This window comes from Macaca nemestrina, chromosome 19 (genome assembly GCF_043159975.1).
Source record: "Macaca nemestrina isolate mMacNem1 chromosome 19, mMacNem.hap1, whole genome shotgun sequence".
In the NCBI taxonomy this organism is placed as follows: Eukaryota; Metazoa; Chordata; class Mammalia; order Primates; family Cercopithecidae; genus Macaca; species Macaca nemestrina.
The window spans coordinates 5539082-5559582 of NC_092143.1; the positions used below are offsets into that span (position 1 = coordinate 5539082).

Genomic DNA, 20501 nt, shown 5'->3' on the forward strand with positions numbered 1-20501 from the left:
ATAGCTTTACCAAAGAACTATGAAATCATAGTTCATTTGTACCAAAAAAGGTGAAGTTATGAAGTTATATTACGAAATATGGAGACACAGACCATTTCTTAATTGCCAAAAATTTGATAACCTAGGTTATCTAGGGCAATTCTCTCTGAAACTTTTACATCTGTGAAATTTAAAGGTTCTCTTAAAATCCAAAACTGTATAATTCTGTTATTCTGCAATAAGCTACATAGCGTTAGGACAAATTAAATAAAGTAAGCCAATGACACTTGCAAGGCATATGAACAGAGGCCTTTAAAAAGCCCAGTAGAATAGACCTTCCCTCATAAAAGCTGGTCAAGTAGTATTTCTGAAAAAAAAAAAAAAAAAAAAAAAAATTATGTGACCCCTTTAGAACCTCAGTGATTCTATAAATATAAGATCATTAATAAAGCTACGAATTATGCCACTAAAGAGAAAAAGGAACTCCACAGCCTGTCTTGAGTACCTCATTACTGGGTAACATCAACCTAAGGCACCAAAATATAGACAATGCAGATGATGGAGCTGGCTGGAAGAATACACATGTGAAGGCGCTGACAGCACGCACACGGCAGCAAGACAAGGCGCGTCAGCCGGATCTCCCAGGCTTCTGCCACTGTTCTCACAAGGAGGGAAAACAGCCTTAAAGCAGAGCTCAGTGACAAACCAAACACCAGAGGCTTCCCAGAGAAACTTCTCCGGACTCAACGTCACACCTGGTAGCTGGCAACTTTCTATCAAAATGTCTCCATTTCCTAAGACAGCGCTAATCAACATTTCTTTCTCAGATGGTGGCAGCTTGATGAAGTCCTGGTTAACAGGTGAGAGGCAAGTCAGCTGCCTGAAAGCCTGGCGGTAGCTCTCCCTCCATGAGAGACACCCCACTTGAGAAGGCTTGCTCTCCTCTACAAAGAGCACGCGCTGACTCATGGCCTTCTCCTCTAAGAAGGTCTTTCCTCCCAGGAAAACGCTTCCTGACAACACGGTCAGTTGATGTTCCCTCTTCTGCCAACTGCAAGTTATAGGAAGAAAAATACTTCCTAAAATAAAATGTCCAAATCCAACTCTTCTCATCATAGTAATGAGTTGAAGAGCTGCTCAAGTTATTTCACCACTGTTATTTCAGATAAAATCTTACAATAAACACCAACAATTTTCTAACAAATTACATTTTTGCTGAAAGTCACACTTTACATTCATAACATCCAACAAGAAACAAACTTTTCTCCTTTACTGAATGGGGTAGTTTTTGTACTAAAGGACTAAATAAAAATTTCAAAAATCCCTTTTTCTTTGTTTACACGTCAAGCATATGGTGTGGATCTTATTTATGAATGTGGGAAATCATGATCATGCCTCAAGCCACAAAGCTACCTTATTTATTCATTTAGTAATAAACACTTATTCATTTAGTAATAAACACTTGTGAATTTAACACCAAACCTGAAAACTAGAAATATTACACTCCAGACATCGATTTATGCCAAACTTGTATTTCTAGCTAACAATGATTATATCCATAATACTTTTTATTATTTATCTTCACCAACTCCAGCAGTTGGATTCTTTTGACAAAACTGTTTTGTTTTTAATCACTTCTTCAGATATTCTAGAAACATACAATGAGTAAAGAAAAATTAATAAAACAATACTGAGATTCACATTGTGGGTTCTCTCACTAGTTAAGAACTCTGTCACAGTGGTCTCTGAACACGCCCGTTCAAAATAATCTACAGAAATTTAAGTTTCATGTCTTAGGAATAGACAATGTTACGGATGTTAAATCTACAAAAGTCAATAGCAAATAAATAAGAGAGGAGAGCTGCGTATATAAAAGATATTTTCTTTAATCTGACGAAGTGCCTCATAGATTCTGTGAGACGTGGAGAAACTGCTCCACAATTGACATGGTCTTTGTGACCCTCTTCCAGCTTCGACCATAGCAGCTTGGCTTTTATTGATTTCACACAGTTATGTTCCATGTAAGTTTTAAAGTTGTTTTTTGTTTCAGCTAAGGAAAAAGAGTTAATGCTAAGAAAACCAACAATAAAGAAATTAGTTTGAAAATAAAGAAGAATATTTTCATATTCTTTTGAACACACTGAAACTTTGAAATATGCTCATATATTGTCATTATTATAAGTATTAATTTTAAAAATAAGCATTGGGGTCATGCCATTAATTAAAATTTCTCCTGATGTTCAATATTTTATCATATTAACAATATAATTTTTTCAAAGGCAAAAGGCATAAATTTTAGAAGACTTGTTATCCAGAAATAAGTCTGCCACTATCTAGTTGCCAAAAATATATGGCATATCCATATTGCATAATCATAAACAGGAAAAGAGAAAAAGGCATTCTAAACACTGCAATGCACAGTGACAATGAAAGGAGAAATTATTGTTTTAATTAACTTCAAAGAAAATTTGGGTCTAATTTAAATAAACACTTTCATCTACATGTTCTGCTGAATCTGCTGTTTCCCATAATCCTTTGCTCTGTGTGATTAGCATGAAAAAACGAAGCAAAGATTATTTAGACCTTCACAATTAAAAATGCCTTGGATGTCTTTTTAAAAAATTAGTACCTTTAGAATGATAAAATTCCATACTTAAACAGTATGATTGTTTTTGTATTTTAGAACTATAAAATCACATTAGTTTCACCAAAATCTGCCAACCAAGGAGGGGAAACGTTGTCCTCAGCATCACAGACAACATTCATTCTAAGTACGATGAACTTGAGAGTGACTCGGTAAGTAGCAGTGCCATATAAAGTTCCATAGAACTACGCAAGGTGCAATACTACTGGGACTGTGTATCATAAATTAGACAGGCTGAGTAAAAGACCATCATGAAAAAGAAAAATCTCAATGAAGATTTTAGTATCCTAAATCCAGTAGTACTTACTGAATGTGAATCCCCTTCTTCAACACACAGACAGGAAAGAGAAGCTGAGACCAGCCCTCAAGAAATTAACCATCTAGTCTGGAGACAGGACAAATGCCTTTTTTAAAGGAAGGCAAAATAGAATGGTGCTAAATCAGCATTCTAAGTGGTAAGATGTGACTATTTGGAATGGAATCTAGGAAAGGCACCACAGAATGAGAAAAAATCTGAGCCTTGAAAATAAAGTACAGGGAGCCATGGCTTTCTGAATGGCAGTGAGTGAAAATACTGACGGTGTCGATAAATTCATGTCAGGTTCACCAAAAGCTGATACATTTCACCAGGGTGACACTGCTTCTCATCTCACTTTGACCAGCCTTCTTCCACGATAGGCTTACTGGCCAATGCTATGTCTAGGAAATCATTATTCACAAAACAATAAAAACCTGGATTAAATTAAATCTCAATGGAAAGGGTTATTTCCCTGAAAAGCAGATCTTTATATTGACATCATATACTAGAAACATTTCTATATAAAATTAGTTTGACTCATATGAAATTAACAATATTTGACCGTTTTTAGCATAGTAAATGTCAAGTTCATATGATTCAACCCGAGGAGGTAGCAATATCTTAAAAATATCAAACAGTGCCTTAATGCTCTCGAAAGGAGTAACGGAAATGACAGTCAGACATCTTGCAGAACCGGAGGATGACCACAAGATCAAGATGTCAAATAATGGGATTATCAATCATCTGCTTGTTTTCTCCTATGAGTACTAAGTGTGAGAAAACACCACAGTGTTAATAGAGGATCCCTTTGTTCGAAGCTCACAATAGATCAATCATGCAAGTGGCCCTAGGACCAAGAACTGGGGGAAATCCTGTTGTAGAAATAACCTATGTAAATACTTCCTTTGTCCTATCGTAGCACCGTAGCATAATGAAACAAAAATATCTTGTTTCTCATAAAAATGATCAAATTGCTTTGATGCAACTTGACAAAAATTACTTCAGATAGATTCTGTTTCCTGAAAATTCCTCACGAAAAATTTTAATTTGGACTTTTATAAGCAACTACCAAGACATCATAAAGAACTGCTCACAAAAAGTCAGTACTGTATAATGAAACTGTATCAAAGTTAGTAATTAGGCATAATTGAAGACTGCAGTGAACATATAGGCCTTTGTTCTCTTTAATTCTGGCAATGACTGGGAGTTAAAGATAAGAGCTTAAGGCATATTTTAGTCAGAGTCCAGCTGTATAAGCCCCAGTGTTCTAAAAGTAATTTAAGTGAAATAAAAGAAATAATGGCCAAAAATATTCTAGATGCCAACTGAAGAAAAACACCTAAATTCTTAAAAACTTAAAAACGGCAGATATTCTTGTACCCCAAATCTGAGTGAACTACTAGACTAAATGGTAGCAGAAAAGAAAAATCCTTTAAAAATTAATTTATCACAGCAGACAACAATGTATTATTACACACAAGGGCAACTGGAAGGTTCATACTACAAAAGGTATAGTCCAATATCTCTACAGAATTCGGTTTTATCTTATTTCTATATAAGAGGCAAGAGAATGAAATAATTGCCATTTTAGTAAAGATTATAAGGGTACTAACCATATATCTCTGGCCTAATAACTCACTGAACTGGTACTGAATAACATAATTATAATGTATGCAGTATTATTACAGTCTTTTGGTTTCTTTTTGGGGAGATGGAAGGAATAAGATAAAGGTATTTCTAATCTAAACACATATTAACATATGTATTACCTTTTATTCTCTAATGTTCCATAGGAATGTGATGAAAAAGAAGATCAATTAAAGATATAGTAAACAAGAAAAGGACTCACAGGAGACAGCAGCCAGGGCGTCAGACTGGGACTTGAAATAAAGGCATGATCTGGACCGGCAACCACGAGAGGTGGGATGTTATATGAGTGTATTGGAGAACCGGTAGAACAAAAGTACAGAGGGAAAAAAAAAACAACACAGATACAAAGGTAAGGGAAAGATTTTAACAAAATAAAACAGGATTAAAAGGGTTATTTGCAGGCTGGTCGGCAATATGAAATTGAAGAGAAAGAAACTAAATTAGTGACTGGGGAATAGAAGAGACCAGGCAGTAGGCAGTAAACCAGGAAAAAGGAGGTGGAGTTCCAGGACGAATGCCACAGAAACATTGTGAATCCACCAGCCCAGGCTCCTTCCCTGGGCTCTGCACTCCACGATATCAGAGTTACAGTTCCAAGGAGTTCTCAGCTTTCTCTTACAGACAGAGGAAAAGACGACTGGCACAGTAGCCATGGCCTGTTCAGCTGGATTCCAACTCAGTTCCCACGTTCATCCTGACATGCCCATATTCTCTCCACTAAACCCCCTTCTGCCAATAAAATACCCTCACTGGTGAGCATTTCCTAAAACAACGCACACAACTCTGGGATCTTAGTTCTTTACCTTAGACTGCTCTCCCCAACCCTGTGCGCAAGACCACTCAGCTCAAGGCACCCCGGAACAAAACACACCAAGCTCTCCCACCCCTCCCAGGCAACCTGAAATGTGCTCTCTGGTGGAACTGCTCTAACCACCTTTCAAATACCCTTCGAGAGGGGCTTTCCTAACCACTCATCCTAAAGTAGCACCTCTCCCAGACACTCCCTGGAACGGCATCCTCAGTCTACACCTACGGAAATTATCTTTTGCGTATGTCTTGCCTCTCTATCCTGACCTGTGACACCAACCCCAAGATTAAAGTCCGTGAGAACAGAGGCTGTGTCATCTTCAAACACTATAGATCGCTTAAGTCTTAGAACCTAGCAGTAAATGTTTATTGAGAGAATAAATAGGTGAACAAACAAGATGCCCCATTATCATTCACCTCCACAAAAACCCTTAAGCATGAATAATAGTTCTATTTGTCACATATTATAAATAACTACATGATAATCAATATTTCCTAAAGAATAAAATCATATAATATTCGAGTTTATTAATAAAATAATATTTATTTTATATATTCATATTTTATATTTACTTTATAAATAAAATAATATCCAGGATACATAGAAACTTCCTAGATTAAAATTAAGGAGTGAATCTTAGAAGCACCAAGAAACAAAAACTACTTTCTGTGACATACACAACTAACACTTAAAAACTCACTACCTCTATCATGATAATTTCTACTAAAGTAGTAAACTGTGGTGGTGGTTTTTTTCCCCAAGACAACCAAGATATACTAAAAGAAACAGTATTTTTTATACAGTTAGAGAGCAAGGACCCTGGTATAAAAGGAAAGGAATCCTCTCCTTTCCTCGGGAGTACTTATTAACCGGGTCTGCTCAGCAAACTTGAGAAGCAAGCGTGGTTTTAAATAAATAATTCTGAGAAGTAAAAAGCACCACTGGAGCACTACACAGAAATGCACAGCGGTTTCCCGCAACACAGCGAGCACAATTAAAATATACCCAATCACAGGGATGCACAATGCTCAATGCAATGCCCCCAAAACCAAATGGCTAAAGATACATGCACTTCCAGAAAAATACTGGTTTTACTCAAACACAATTTCTATTGCAAAACTGCCCTTGAATTACATGAGCTTTGATTTATGGAGTTTTTAAAATATATTGCTGACATAAAATGGGACTTCCCATAAGGAAAAAATAAATAAAACTGGAAATAACAGTAGTAAATAAAATGCATTCCTTTAAGGCCATCCTGCTCACTAGAGATGGATCACAATTTTGGCCATGAGCTTCCCAGCAGTAAACATAAAGAGGAAAACTCAATCATATACATGATTTACTAGTATCAAAGGCCAACAGAGTGTTAGAGAAAAGTACAACTTTCTCTGGAATAAAGACCAGAGAGAAATGATTCCTCTGAGTCTTAAAAGAAAGTTGTATTTCCATGAACAGCCTCCTAAATACTATCTTTACAATAAATATATAACTTTTATAAGGTTACTTCTTAAAACAGTCTTAAATTTAAGTCATTGTCATAACTGTGCTAAATCAGCATAGTCAATTTATAGAAAGAAGAAAATGAAACAAGGCAGTGATGAAAAGCAGTTCTCTAGCAATGGAAATAACTGAAAGCTAAAACTGAAAGTACATTAAGAAATGAATCGAAGAAATAAGTAATCATGACATCAAAGTAAATTAACTGACAAACACATGAAATCCGGATATTTTATGTCGCATTTGACTGTGTAACTGAGGCAGGAGTGCCAGTGACATTGCTTCCTAAGAGCTGAGGAACCCAACGAAGAGAGAAGCTTGAAGAGAGGGCTCTCTACCCCGCAGAGGAGCCATAAGTATCTGCTGCAATCCTGAGATTCTGCAGCACAGATGCTGACTTTTGTTAACTGTCACCTGCAAAACTTATAAAGCAGAAGTTATAAAATATTACTGCTAGTAATAACACATTGGTGACGAAGCAACCACAGACCATCTACATTACCCACAGAATTACCCACAGAATTTAGAAATGCTTCCCAATCCCAGCAAGATAACTTTGGTGGGATATGAGGGCATATCTCCTATCTCCACATGTGCCTTAGTAAATTGTTGGTTTATCAGCAAACACAGTACAAGAGAAATTCTCTAAAAATAAACACTTTGGCTTTAGATGAATTGATAAGACTTCTAGCTATCTTCCCATGTAGAACAAATTTACCTGGCAGGACTACCACACTATTAAATCTTACTTTTACAGCTGGGCATGGTGGCTCACACCTGTAATCCCTGCACTTTGGGTGGCCGAGGCAGGTGGATCACCTGAGGTGACGAGTTCAAGACCAGTCGGCCAACATGATGAAACCCCGTCTCTACTAAAAATACAAAAAATGAGCCGGGTGTGGTGGTGGGCGCATGTAATCCCAGCTACTCAGTAGCCTAAGGCAGGAGAATCACTTGAACCCAGGAGGCGGAGGTCGCAGTGAGCCAAGATCACACCACTGCATTCCAGCCTGGGCAACAAGAGAGAAACTCCGTCACCAAAAAACAAAAAAATCCTACTTTTTTACAATAAAACCAGGTCATGTGATCATAGATACTATTTATATTTAACGGTTTACGGGTTAAGAGATGGAAAAAATGAAAAACCAAAAAGAGTTCCCAGCTCATGTAAAAGCAGTACGTCATCAAAATATAACCCCCTTCCCCACTCAACAAAATAAGCAGCCCAGAATGGAAAGAACGGACATGTTTTCCTCCACTTTAGCCCAACAGAATTAGTCCCTGTGTAAATATTTTTTAAGGTGGAGAGAAGCCCATAAACATTTTATTTTTCCTAAATTGGCCCTCATGGGAAAAACAAAAGAAAAAGAAAATATATTCCTAACTATGGACAGAAAAGAAGAAATAAGGGAAAGACTAATAAGTAGTGGGTAAAGGGGAGAGCCTGAAGCCTCGACACACAGGTGACTGAAAAGTTTTACAAAAAATATTCCAGAAGGAACCCATGAAGAACATATCAGTCAGAAGACACTATCACAACACATCCATTAGAATAAATCACCCATTTCAATGATAAAACAGTGTTTACCTTATAGAAATTCACTATGGAGTCATACAGGAAAACTGTTTTCCGTTTAATAAAATATATGCAACAAGAACAACTTAGAAGTTATTTCTTTAAAGTGGAAAAGAGTGACAACTGTGACTTAGGAGATAAATCATATATGATAAACAGAATATCTTCTAATAGGAAAAAATTTAATCTGTTCCCCAATAAGTTCCTCAGGGTTTCCATAAACGCATGGTTTTTCTCATAGAACAGCATCTAAGCTTCTAAACAACTCTGTGAAGCATCACTCACAACTGCACACATCATGTGTGTGCCATGTGAGTGTTATGTGAGTGCCGTGTGTGCCACGTATGTGTCATGTGTGTGACATGTGATGTGTGTGACATGACATATATGTGCCATGTGAGTGACGTGTGTGCCATGTGTGCCATATGCAAGTCATGTGAGTGACAAGTGCATGCCACGTACATGCGTTGTATGCCATGTGGGTGACATGTGGCATGTGCCATGTGCATGACATGAGTGACAAGTGTGTGACATGTGATGTGTGTGCCGTGTCATGTGACGTGTGTATGGTGTGTGCCATGTGTGCCATGAGTGAAGTGCAGGCCATGTGTGTGACGTGACGCATGTGCCATGTGACATGTGTGTGCCATGTGTGGCATATGACGTGGCATGTTCCATGTGTGGCATGTGACATGCGTGCAATGTGAGTGACATGTGACATGTACGTGCCATGTGTGACATGTGGTGTGCGTGCAGTGACATGCATGCCATGTGAGTGACATGTGCATACCATGTACATGCTGTGTGCACCGTGTGACATGTGCCATGTGAGTGCCATATATGTGCCATGTGTGACATGTGACATGTGTGTCATGTGCATGGTATGCCGTGTGCCATGTTTTACATGCCATGTGCGCCATGTGGGTGTTCCGTGTGTGCCATGTGAGTGACGTGTGTGCCATATGTGACGTGACGTGATGTCACATATGCATGCCATGTAACGTGTGTGCCATGTGTGCCATATGCATGCCATGTGAGTGACGTGCATGCCATGTGCATTCCGTGTATGCCATGTGGGTGACATGTGAGTGACATGTGCATGCCAGGTGCATGTGCTTTTCCGCGGGTGCTGCTGTTTCAGATATTTTCATGTTTCATAAAAAAAGGTGACGCTCCTGTTTAAGCTGGAAAAATATAAAGCAATGATGCTTTTATACCACTTCAACTTATAAATATCCAAGTTTTTGAGAAAATAGAGAAAAAGGAGCCAAGAGTCTCCAAAAGACCTGCACAATGCCATGTCCTATTATAGTGGCTTCAAAGAAATCAGAACAAGCATCAGGGCTCCGGGACATCTCCCCACAATTACATTAGGTGGAGTAAAGATTCGACTCATCAGTAAGATCAATGTTGCTGCTAAAAGAGAGACAGCTAACCCCAAATCCCAAATGTATCATAAAAGGGGAGAGGCCAGCACAAATTTCAGGGCTCAGTAATCTGGAGAACCTCAGAGAAAATCTTAGCCTAAGCAAAAATACTAACAAGCCTTGAGCCAAACCCAGTAGTCCGAACACACCCAACAGCTATGCTAACAACAGTGCACTGAGGGTAGGAAACTTCACAGACGCCAACAAAAATGGCTGCACTGGAAGAAATATGTAAGGTTCTGATCTGAATATTCACCAGTAAAAACACAAGTACTTTTCCTGGGTTATGAAATTATTTAACGCTTATACTTTATGATACACTCATCTAATTTAAAATTCTTCTTTGGTAGTTTTCTGAGTTTATCAGCCTTCTTGAGACACTGCCAGTGGAGATATGTCCTGACAGCATCTCTGACACCACAAAAGCAACGGATCAGATGCAAAACTCTACACGAATCATTTCCCTGTCCTCCTATTTACAGTCATTCAAAGCCCAGCTGATTTCCAGCACTGAACGACTAATACCATCCACTTCCATTGTAATCGCACCTGGCTTTCACAGAAGATATACTTAGTATGGCTGTTCCAATTGTGATAATTGTAGATAAGCTCGTTTTCTAGATTACTATTAGTGAATTCAAAGAGTCATAAAGATGCTTTGGCTTCCTTATACCACAAAGAGAATTACTCATTTAAAATAGGGAATACTTTCAAATGAACTCACAAGTTAACTGGAGTTTATTATTTTAGAATGTGATTTGAATGTGGTTATATGTAATTGTTTGAATTTAAGTGTGTAGGATTTCAGAAATACTGGAGGATACTACACTAAAATAATTTAATGCAGATGTAGGAACAAAACAGTATAATCTTACACAAGCCATCACTCAGGTGTTCACAGAGTCTCAAAGAAAATATTTGAAATAATTTAGTTTTCTGTTCCTAAGGACAGTCATGCTGACAAACTGTATTGGATCATCAAACTTTATAGTACAAGCATATGGATTTGTTTTTAATAAATTATAATTTTTGCATATATCAGTCAAAGCACAAGGCCTAAATACTTGCAAACAAAATGCATTATTAATTTAATTGTCACAGCCTATTTAGCTAACTTCTATTACTATTTGCTATAATATGCAATGCATTAGAGTGGAGAATCAAATTCAAAACATTTTTTAAAACTGATTATATTGTCCTGGAGAAATTAAAATACAGCAAGCTTGCAAAAGTATAACCAAGGCTTTAATGCTTTAAATAGGTAAGAAAAATGTTTAACTTAATTTAGAGAACGGTTGTGCCCAGACTGATGGTTCAGCATGCTGATGAAGGGTTTGCTTCCTAAAACCACCAGAAGGAAGGCAGGAAATGGAAACGAGGAGACTGGCATTGCTGGCTCTAGATTACACCACTGAAATCTTGATTTGCTCTAGCTACAGGTGTCTACTGGAAAATTATACTACTGCTGGGGCCCTGGCATTCCCGTGTAGTATTTCTCTGTAACGGGAAACAGTGCCATATAAGCAGACGTCAAAAACAAGAAGTCCTCTCAAGGAATTTTTACAAGGAAAAACAATTCAATAGAAGATGTCTGGTTTAGAAGAATGTTGCTGCTTGGAGTACTTAAAAGGTACCGATCCACATGGTGGGTGTGCTTTCCCATTTGAGATTCATTTCTTGATGTGAGGACAAAAACAGTGTCAGTACCTGAGAAGAGCTTACCATGTGCCAGAGGGGAGAAATCCAATCTTTCTCCTGCCTCAGTTTTAATCTCCCTTTATGTATTCAGGACAGAAATAAATATTAAATAAAAGGAAAAAAAAGTATCCTGGAATGTAACGAAAAGGGTAAATGAAAATAAATAAATAAATAAATTTTTGGTTCTCAAATTTATAATATACAGGGTATGTCTAGTATTTTAATGTGTTTAATACATGAACATATATACATACACACACATATATGGGGAGATCAATTTTTCCCTGTGAAACAATATGAACAATTCTTCAATTTTTAAAAAACTTCTAAGTAAAAACCAAAATGACATAGTTAAATTAAAAATGTATACTATTTAAAAATACAGTTGGGAATATTTTCTTTTTACTACTTACACAATCTCGACTGCTTTCATTCAAATTTATTTTGAAATCAGAGTCAGAAAAGTAACAGTTCCATCATTTATTATTTATGAGATATTGAATAAATTATTGTATTTTCTAGGCTCAGTCCTTAGATCTATATAACTGGAATAATAATGAACTGCTAATAAGGTCAAAGAAGGATTAATTGAGATAATGCATGTGAAAGCAATGAAAACATAGCAATTACAAATATGTTCTGTTTCTACATACTTAAACAACACTTATGAAACATAACTTTGACAGGTCCCAAATTATTCTTTTAAAAATATAGCATCCTTTTAAATTTCAAGAATAATCCATCCCTGACACATTCAATGCATGTATTTTGGCTGCAATTATTAAATACAATGTTACAAAGAAAGATACGGGAAATCGGGAAATCGGCTGGGCATGGTGGCTCAAGTCTGTAATCCCAGCACTTTGCGAGACGGAGGTAGGCTGATCACGAGGTCAGGATATTGAGACCATCCTGGCCAACACGGTGAAACCCCGTCTCTACTAAAAATACAAAAAATTAGCCAGGCGCGGTGGCAGGCGCCTGTAGTCCCAGCTACTTGGGAGGCTGAGGCAGGAGAATGGTGTGAACCAGGGAGGTGGAGCTTGCAGTGAGCCAACGTGCGCCACTGCACTCCAGCCTGGGTGACAGAGTGAGACTCCATCTCAAACCAAAAGAAAGAAAGGAAAAAAGGAAAGAGAGAAGGAAAGGAAGGAAGGAAAGGAAGGAAGAGGGAAGGAAGAGGGAAGGGAAGGAAGAGGGAAGGAAGAGGGAAGGAAGAGGGAAGGGAAGGGAAGGGAAGGGAAGGGAAGGGAAGGGAAGGGAAGGGAAGGGAAGGGAAGGGAAGGGGGAGGCAGGGAAAGAAAGAGAGAGAAAGAAAGAGAGAGAGAGAGAGAAAGAGAGAAAGAGGAAATCAAACATATGGGTGCAAAGGAGACATCCCAAGATTCAAAAATTTTGACTCAGTGGCAGTCTGTGCCCATACTGCTATACTAAAGAAAACAATACGCCTGACAGAAAGGTCAACTTAAATTCCCATAAACAGAGAAAATACTGCTAAGAGCATTTTATATTTTTAAAAAGACTATTAAACATTTACAAATATGACTGAAGACCTCAGGCTTCAGAGTAACTGAAAAAAATGCACCACTATTGACCTTTGAAAACAGTATTTAAAAAACTAAAATTTCTGAGGGTATCTGTAGAATTTTGGATCCTACCTTGGAGAATCTGAGGGGGGCTGAAAATCTATCCTGACTTTAAGAAAACTGCCAGTGCTCACGTTAGTTTTGAGTGAGCTGCACGCTTTAAAGATTTAAAATATCAGAAGTAGCCATGTTCACCTGGTAGCTGACACTGCTATATTTCAGTTCACCTAATATAATTAAGTCTATGTGATGAAGCTAATTATGATACAGTAGCAAGAAAAAAGAAAACCTGGCAGTTGATGACATAGTAATTGTAGTGTTATTTTTCATGACATGGCAACTGTAGTATTATTTGGGGGATGACACAAGATGTATTTCTTTTTAATATCAGCAATCTTTAAGTCTACAGTAAGAATTCAAAACTGTTATTTTAAAACCTCAAAATAAGAATATATAATAAAACAAAGTTGAGTTTTACATATTTGTAAAACTCAAATGCATTTTCAGAAGGTAATTCCCTCCAATTTAATTCTTCTAGTATTTCAAGGTTGTTTCACAAATTCAAAGTCCTCCAAATGCTTTCAACTACTTCTAGACTCAAGTTTTAATTAAAATATGTTAAATTTTTGTGAAACGATGGCATAAAATATGATATTTGACAAAAGAGTACCACAAATAGAAACATGATGAACTGACGTGAAAAAAAATACTAGAAGTCATGTCATTAAATAAAGCCTAAAATAAAAATCAAATTGTATTTTTAAATGAAAAAAAAAAAGAAAATTACCTTTCTTTTGGGGTGCCAACTCCATGCTTGCCTAGTAAATGAGTATTTAAGTGCTTCTTCATCACAAAAGCAACCCTAAAAAATAAATAAAGGTAATTATAAAAGTAAAACTTGACTCTCCGCAAGAAATCTGTACAAAAAGTACTTAAGAATTACATATATATGCAAACATAGCATAAAAAGCATATTACAGTGGCACTCTTGCTACACCAAAGCTTGCATACAGATTAAATATATTGTAGGACTTCAAAAGAAGTCTACATCTAAATTGACTGGTTCATTTTCGTCTTGGATACCCTAACAGTGAGCAAAAGAGCACAATGATTGTAGTTCTTCAATCCCTGTCTTCACTTCCAGGTGGTAAGAAGGATGAAGCAATACCTCAGTATAACATGCACAGCCCCGAGGTCATCATACACTTCAATCAGGAAATGAGTTTGAGAAAATGTCATTTTATTAAATATTTAAAGGACCATAAAAGAGAAAAAGAATGGCTTTCATGGAGCTTCCTTAAAAACATCATAATAACTTGAAGAGAGGTTTTTAAAAATAATACAAATATTTACTGTATCTGTAGCACAAAAAAAAATTGTATTGAAGTATCTAGATATCAATAACTAAAACAAACAAAAAGTATTACCTGACATACTATCTTATTTTATACACAAATCAGCTTACTTAATTCAATTTTGTTGACATAAATATGAACTGGACAGGAATCAGCAGTACATGAATGCCATTCTACCCCTGAACACAGTGCAGGATCAATTTAATTACATCATGTGATTATTTAAAACAATTTAGATCAGAAACATTCAGAAGCATCAAAACTAAAACGGCTCTCTATAAGCAGAAAGAAAATTTACTGTTGTAACTTTCAGCGTAAAAGGGCTTGCAAACATTTTTGTTAATTATGTATTACAGCTGTCCTTCATAAAGTTAATTACTAATAGCTGAAAGGCAACAGAATCTATTTGCATATGTACATGAAAGACATGACATATGCAAAAATATGATTTTAATTAGCATTCTATGATATGAAGGGCTACAAATCAAATTGGCATGTTATAAGATTCTCAACATTAAACACTGAATTCATCTGGACATGTTTGCACAAATGAGCAACGTAAGACTGTAAAGTACTGTATCCTTGCAGAAAAGACTTGTGACAAAAGCCAAAAGCAAAACGACTTCTAAAAAAATGCTTCTTTTCTTTTGATGTCTAATTTATTTTGTTTAATTTCATATAATATTACAGAATCTCAGGTTTAAGGCCAAATGACCATGACTTTTTTATCCAAATAATGCACTTATATGCACTGAAAATAACAATCATTCTACTTAAATATTAGGTAATAACAACTATGGTCAATACACACTTCACAACTATAAATAACTGGTACCAACATCAATCACTAAAATGGAATTATCATATATTTAAAAACTGTGATAATATTAAAAGCTGAGCAAAAAAAAAAAAGTACAAAAATTCTGTATTTGTTTCTGCTTGATTTTGACAAAATAACATTTTTCATTCCTTAAAAAAGAACACAGTAATAATAAGTGAATTTAAGTCATAACTTCCCTACTGTCCTCCATTGTCCTATAATTAAAAAAACATAAAGCTAATAGCAAAGAGCAAAGGTTAAAAACCCAAAGCTGCAACGCACAGCTTATTCACATGACCAAGTATAACTGAAGAGATCTGAACTTAGAATCCATAGTGCAGTTTTTAAGAGAAAACAAAATTATTAATTAAAATACTTAGGTTTTAAGAATTGAAGCAAAAATATTACATGGCACAGGGAAAGAAACTAGAGTAAATAGGGAGAAAAAGCTTTTGCCTGATATAATGTCCTAACGCGTGCCGAATGTCTCCAGTGCTGAGTATTTAGTGAAATGATAATTTTTATTATAATGGAGAAAAATGGAAAAAGTTTTAATACTGTAACACAGCTCAATTGTATTCAAATGCAAAATATTTATTCAACCAACACTGGACTTAAAAAGAAGTACTAATTCTTTAAATTTGGCTTAAAGTATAAATAATGTAAAAGCCTCAAAATCATCCTCAGTTAAAAAAAATATATAAGCCAAGCACGACCAGCATTAAATTACTGACCCATATGCACATAATATTGACAGCCATATGTGGTTACTGAATGTAGGCTACTCCTACACTAACATTGTAACATTATTGTTTTAAAATTTTTAACATAACTTTCAAAAATATATATACATAATCTAGATACCACCAGAAATAAAACAGAAATGATGGCAAATCTGAAAGCTAGCCAATTGACATGGCTTGCTCCCCATAAACCCTCATTCTTTCATACCTTCACTCCCTGTTTCATCACATTTACTGATCACTTACTATGTGCTAGCTGTGAAGGGGTCCTGCACCTATGAGAAAACCAGACCATTCGAGTCATGCCTTCCCGAAGCATTCTCAACAACCTGTGGCTTATCAACAGGATGCACTGACACTAAGCTTGAGCCACTCCTCTGTGGACAGTGCTAGTCATTCACACATACATTTAATTTACATATTTATTAATTAAAGATCTACCATTATGCAAGAACAGTTCTTGGCAGCTGTGATGCACAGGTGACTAAAACAAATAAAAGTCCCTGCCCTCAAAAAATGTACAACCTAGTGAGAGACACAGACAACAAGAAAAAAAAAAAAAAAAAAAACCAGTAAAATATGTATCATATTAAGCAGTGTCAAGTGGTTGGAGAATAAATTAGAGAACAAGGATCTTAAAATGTCAGCAAGGAGTTGAAATTCTACATTTGGGTGGCTCAGGAATGAGACCTGTGAGTGAAGAGGATGAAGGCACATGGCCTGCCAAGGAATAAGGACCAGCAACCCCAGCAGGAGAGAGCACAATCACAGCCCTCTGAAGGCAGAGTCTCAATTCATTCTCACAGCAGTGACGTGGGAGCATAAACCTGGGGGCTGGTAAGTGGGGAGGAGGACAGTCCCATCCAGGGAGGTTAGAAAAAAGAGGGCGGGTGAGAATGGCAACAATGAAGGCCACAATAGCCTCAGCTTTTATTCTGAGTGAGAAGAAAAGCCATCTCAGGCATCTGAACAGAGGAGTCACTTGTCCAACTTACTTTTGCTTTTTTTTTTTTTATTTTTTAAAAATAGCTCACTGTAATCTCAAAATCCAGGGCTCAAGGGATCCTCACACCTTGGCTTTCCCAGTAGCTGGGACTAAAGCCATGTGCCACCAGGCCTGGCTAATGAAACTTTTTTTGTAGAGACAGGGGTCTCACTATGTTGCCCAAGCCCAAGTTGGACTCAAACTCAAGGTCTCAAGGAATCCTCCTGCCTGGAAGTCCCAAAGTCCTGGGATTACAGGTGAGAGCCACCACACCTAGCCTCAACTTCCGTTTCAATAGCACTCCTGTCTGTTCTGAGTGGGGGTGTGTGTGTGTGTGTGTGTGTGTGTGTGTGTGTGTGTGTGTGGTGTGAGAGAAAGAGAAAGAGAGAGATCAACAGTCTCTTGGAATAATCCAGGCAAAGATGACAGTGATAGTGACCTGGACAAAGGCTAGCAGTGAAGACGTGGTCAGATTTGGGATATGTATTTGTAATCAGAGCTAACCAAATTTCTATATGGATTGGATATAGAGTCTGAAAGAGAAATCAAAGAAATGATCCATTTTTGGCTTAAGAGAAATCGAGCTGTTTTGAAGGAGATCAGTCTGGGACATGCTCATAAGGAAGTCTACTGAACATCCAAGAGGCCTGTGGAACAGGAGGTCAACTCCACTGCTCGAGGCCAAGACCCACGCTAGAACTGCTATTGCTCAAGTCATCCATTTGCAAGCATCTAATCATCTGAAGGAATACCTTTAAATAAAAAATAATAATGTTTTTAAAATATTGATTGACTTGCAATCAATGTAAATGCCTAATACAGTTCAACTTATTTTGGTGTAAAAAGAGCAATGCAGTAGTAATGCCTACATTCCAGTTAAAAAAAAAACTCTTATTTTAACGTTATTTCATAATAAATTCTTGTACACTATATACCATATAATAAAGACCTGTTTCTTCAGTCCATTAGGTTTATCACTATAACATTATTTCAATTTGAGAGTCATGGGAGATGATGTAACTCATCCACTAAAGTACATACAGCTCAGCTGACCCTTGAACAACATGAGTCTGAATGGCCCAAGTCCACTTCTACTACGATCTTCTTCCACCTCTGCCACCCTTGACACAGTAAGGCCAACCTCCCTCCTACTCCTCAGCCCACTTAATGTGACGATCAAAAGGATGAAGTCCTTTATGATGAGTCACTGTCACTTAAAGAATACTAAATATACACATTTTCTTCCTTATGATTATCTTAACGTTTCCTCTAACTTATTTTATTGTAAGAACACAGCATATAATACATATACAGAATGTGTTAATCTATGGTTCCTCTTATTGGTAAGGCTTCTGATCGACAGCAGGCTATTAGTAGTTATGTTTTTGAGGAGTCAAAACCTACACTTGGATTTTTTACTGCATGGGGGTTTGGCTGCGTTTCTCTTGTGCCAAACAGGTTCCTATGGTTGACTATTCTTCAGGATGACAACACAAATGTTACCAAAAAGTAGGGGTAGGGGGAATTTTCAAATAAGTTTGGATAACACTAGGTTAAAAAAGTTAAGTTCTGGCCAGGTGCGGTGGCTCACACCTGTAATCCTATCACTTTGCGAGGCCGAGGCAGGAGGATACAAGGTCAGGAAATCGAGACCATCCTGACTAATACAGTGAAACCCTGTCTCTATTAAAAATACAAAAACTTAGCCCGGCATGGTGGTGGGCGCCTGTAGTCCTAGCTACTCTGAAGGCTGAGGCAGGAGAATGGTGTGAACCCGGGAGGCAGAGCTTGCAGCGAGTCGAGATCACGCCACTGCACTACTGCACTCCAGCCTGGGTGACAGAGCAAGACTCCATCTCCAAAAAAAAAAAAAAAAAAAAAAAAAGTTAAGTTCTATAGACTTCTCAGTCATGTATGTGCTGTTTAGCATGGTGAAATGGAAAGAAATAGGAGATCTGCATAATATTTTCTAACCTTATCGGACCACTAAATATTTCTGTCATAGAAAACATCTACTAGAACTGTGTCTTCAGGAAACAATTTAGAAACTGCTTACATTACTCAGTCAGGGCTTCTACAACAAAATACCTTAGACTGGATAAGTTATAAAGAACAGACATTTACTGCTTACAGTTCTGGAGGCTGGAAGGTCCAAGATCAAAGTACCAGGAGATTCAGAGTGTAATGAGGGCCTGTTCCTCACAGGGCGTCTTCTATGTGTCCACGCAAGGCAGAAGAGGCAAACAGGTTCCCTTAAGCCTTTCTTGTAAGGACACTAATCCCATTCACGAAAGCTCTGCTCTCCCAAAATCAGCTCCCAAAGGCCCCAACTCTTAATACTATTGCACTAGGGATTAGGTATTGATATGGTTTGCATCTGCGTTCCCACCCGAAGCTCATGTTGAACTGTAATCCCCAATGCCTGGTGGGTGGTGGTTGGTCATGGAGGCAGATTTCTAATAAGTGGTTTAGCGTCAGCCTCTTGGTACCGTCCTTGCGATAGTGAGAGCTCGCAAGATCTGGTTGTTTAAAAGTGTGTAACACCTCCGTCCTCTCTCTCTTGCTCCTGCTCCAGCAATGTGAGACATGTCACCCTGCGGTCACTTTCTGCCATAACTGTAAGTTCCTGGAGGTCTCCCTGGAAGCCAAGCAGCTGCCAGGATGATGCTTCCTCTACAACCTGCAGAACCAGGAGCCAATTAAACCTCCTTTCTTTACAAATTACTCAGCGTCAGGTATTTCTTTATAGCAATGTAAGAACAGCCTAATACAGGTATAAACGTGAATTTTGGAGAGACACAAGCATGCAGAGCATGGTAAAGTTGGTGTTGAGTATGAGGACTGGTTTTGAACTTCTGATTCAAATATAAGAAACTATAAGAAAAAATATTTGTGGGAACTGACAAATATCTGAGAAACTATGTGATAATGTCTATTTAGATTACTACATACTTGCAGTTGACACCATCAGATATTTAGCTACAAAGTACTGATTCAGTCCAAGAACCAGTCACGAACAATTTAAATAACCATTTTATGGCTAGCTATGTAACACAGTTAAACTATGAACTAAACATTGTATCCAACTTACGGTTGTGTCAGAATACTCTCACAAACACTGTTCTGACCTGAGCAGCAAAAGATGGGTGTGAAGGGTAGAGTGGAATAGATAATACTGACATGGGAAAAATAGGTAAAGAAAACTAATAATAATACAAGTAGAAACCTTCCAGCAACAATCCTAGCAGGCAGAAAGGATAAATAATTATTTTACAAAGTTTTGATAAACAACTTCATATCTAATTTTATGTTTACAGTTTATCCTTTTATCTATCACACTTTTATTTTTTAATTGTGAACTGTTCTTTTTCTTAGCTTCTTTCTTGAAAAAAAGTTAAGACTTGGAAAAGTTGAAAAGGCAATATATGAAAT

At 37.2% G+C, this 20501-nt stretch overlaps 1 protein-coding gene across 7 annotated transcripts in view; it reads right to left on the minus strand.

Annotated features, from left to right (window-relative positions):
• Positions 1-20501, minus strand: part of LOC105489328 (zinc finger protein 407) — a 508962-nt gene that overhangs the window by 321470 nt on the left and 166991 nt on the right. For all 7 annotated transcript variants that reach the window (XM_071085176.1, XM_011754065.3, XM_011754066.3 and 4 more), the window contains one exon: positions 13954-14028. In XM_071085176.1, the coding sequence (XP_070941277.1) occupies positions 13954-14028 (75 nt within the window). The remainder of the gene's footprint in view (positions 1-13953; positions 14029-20501) is intronic.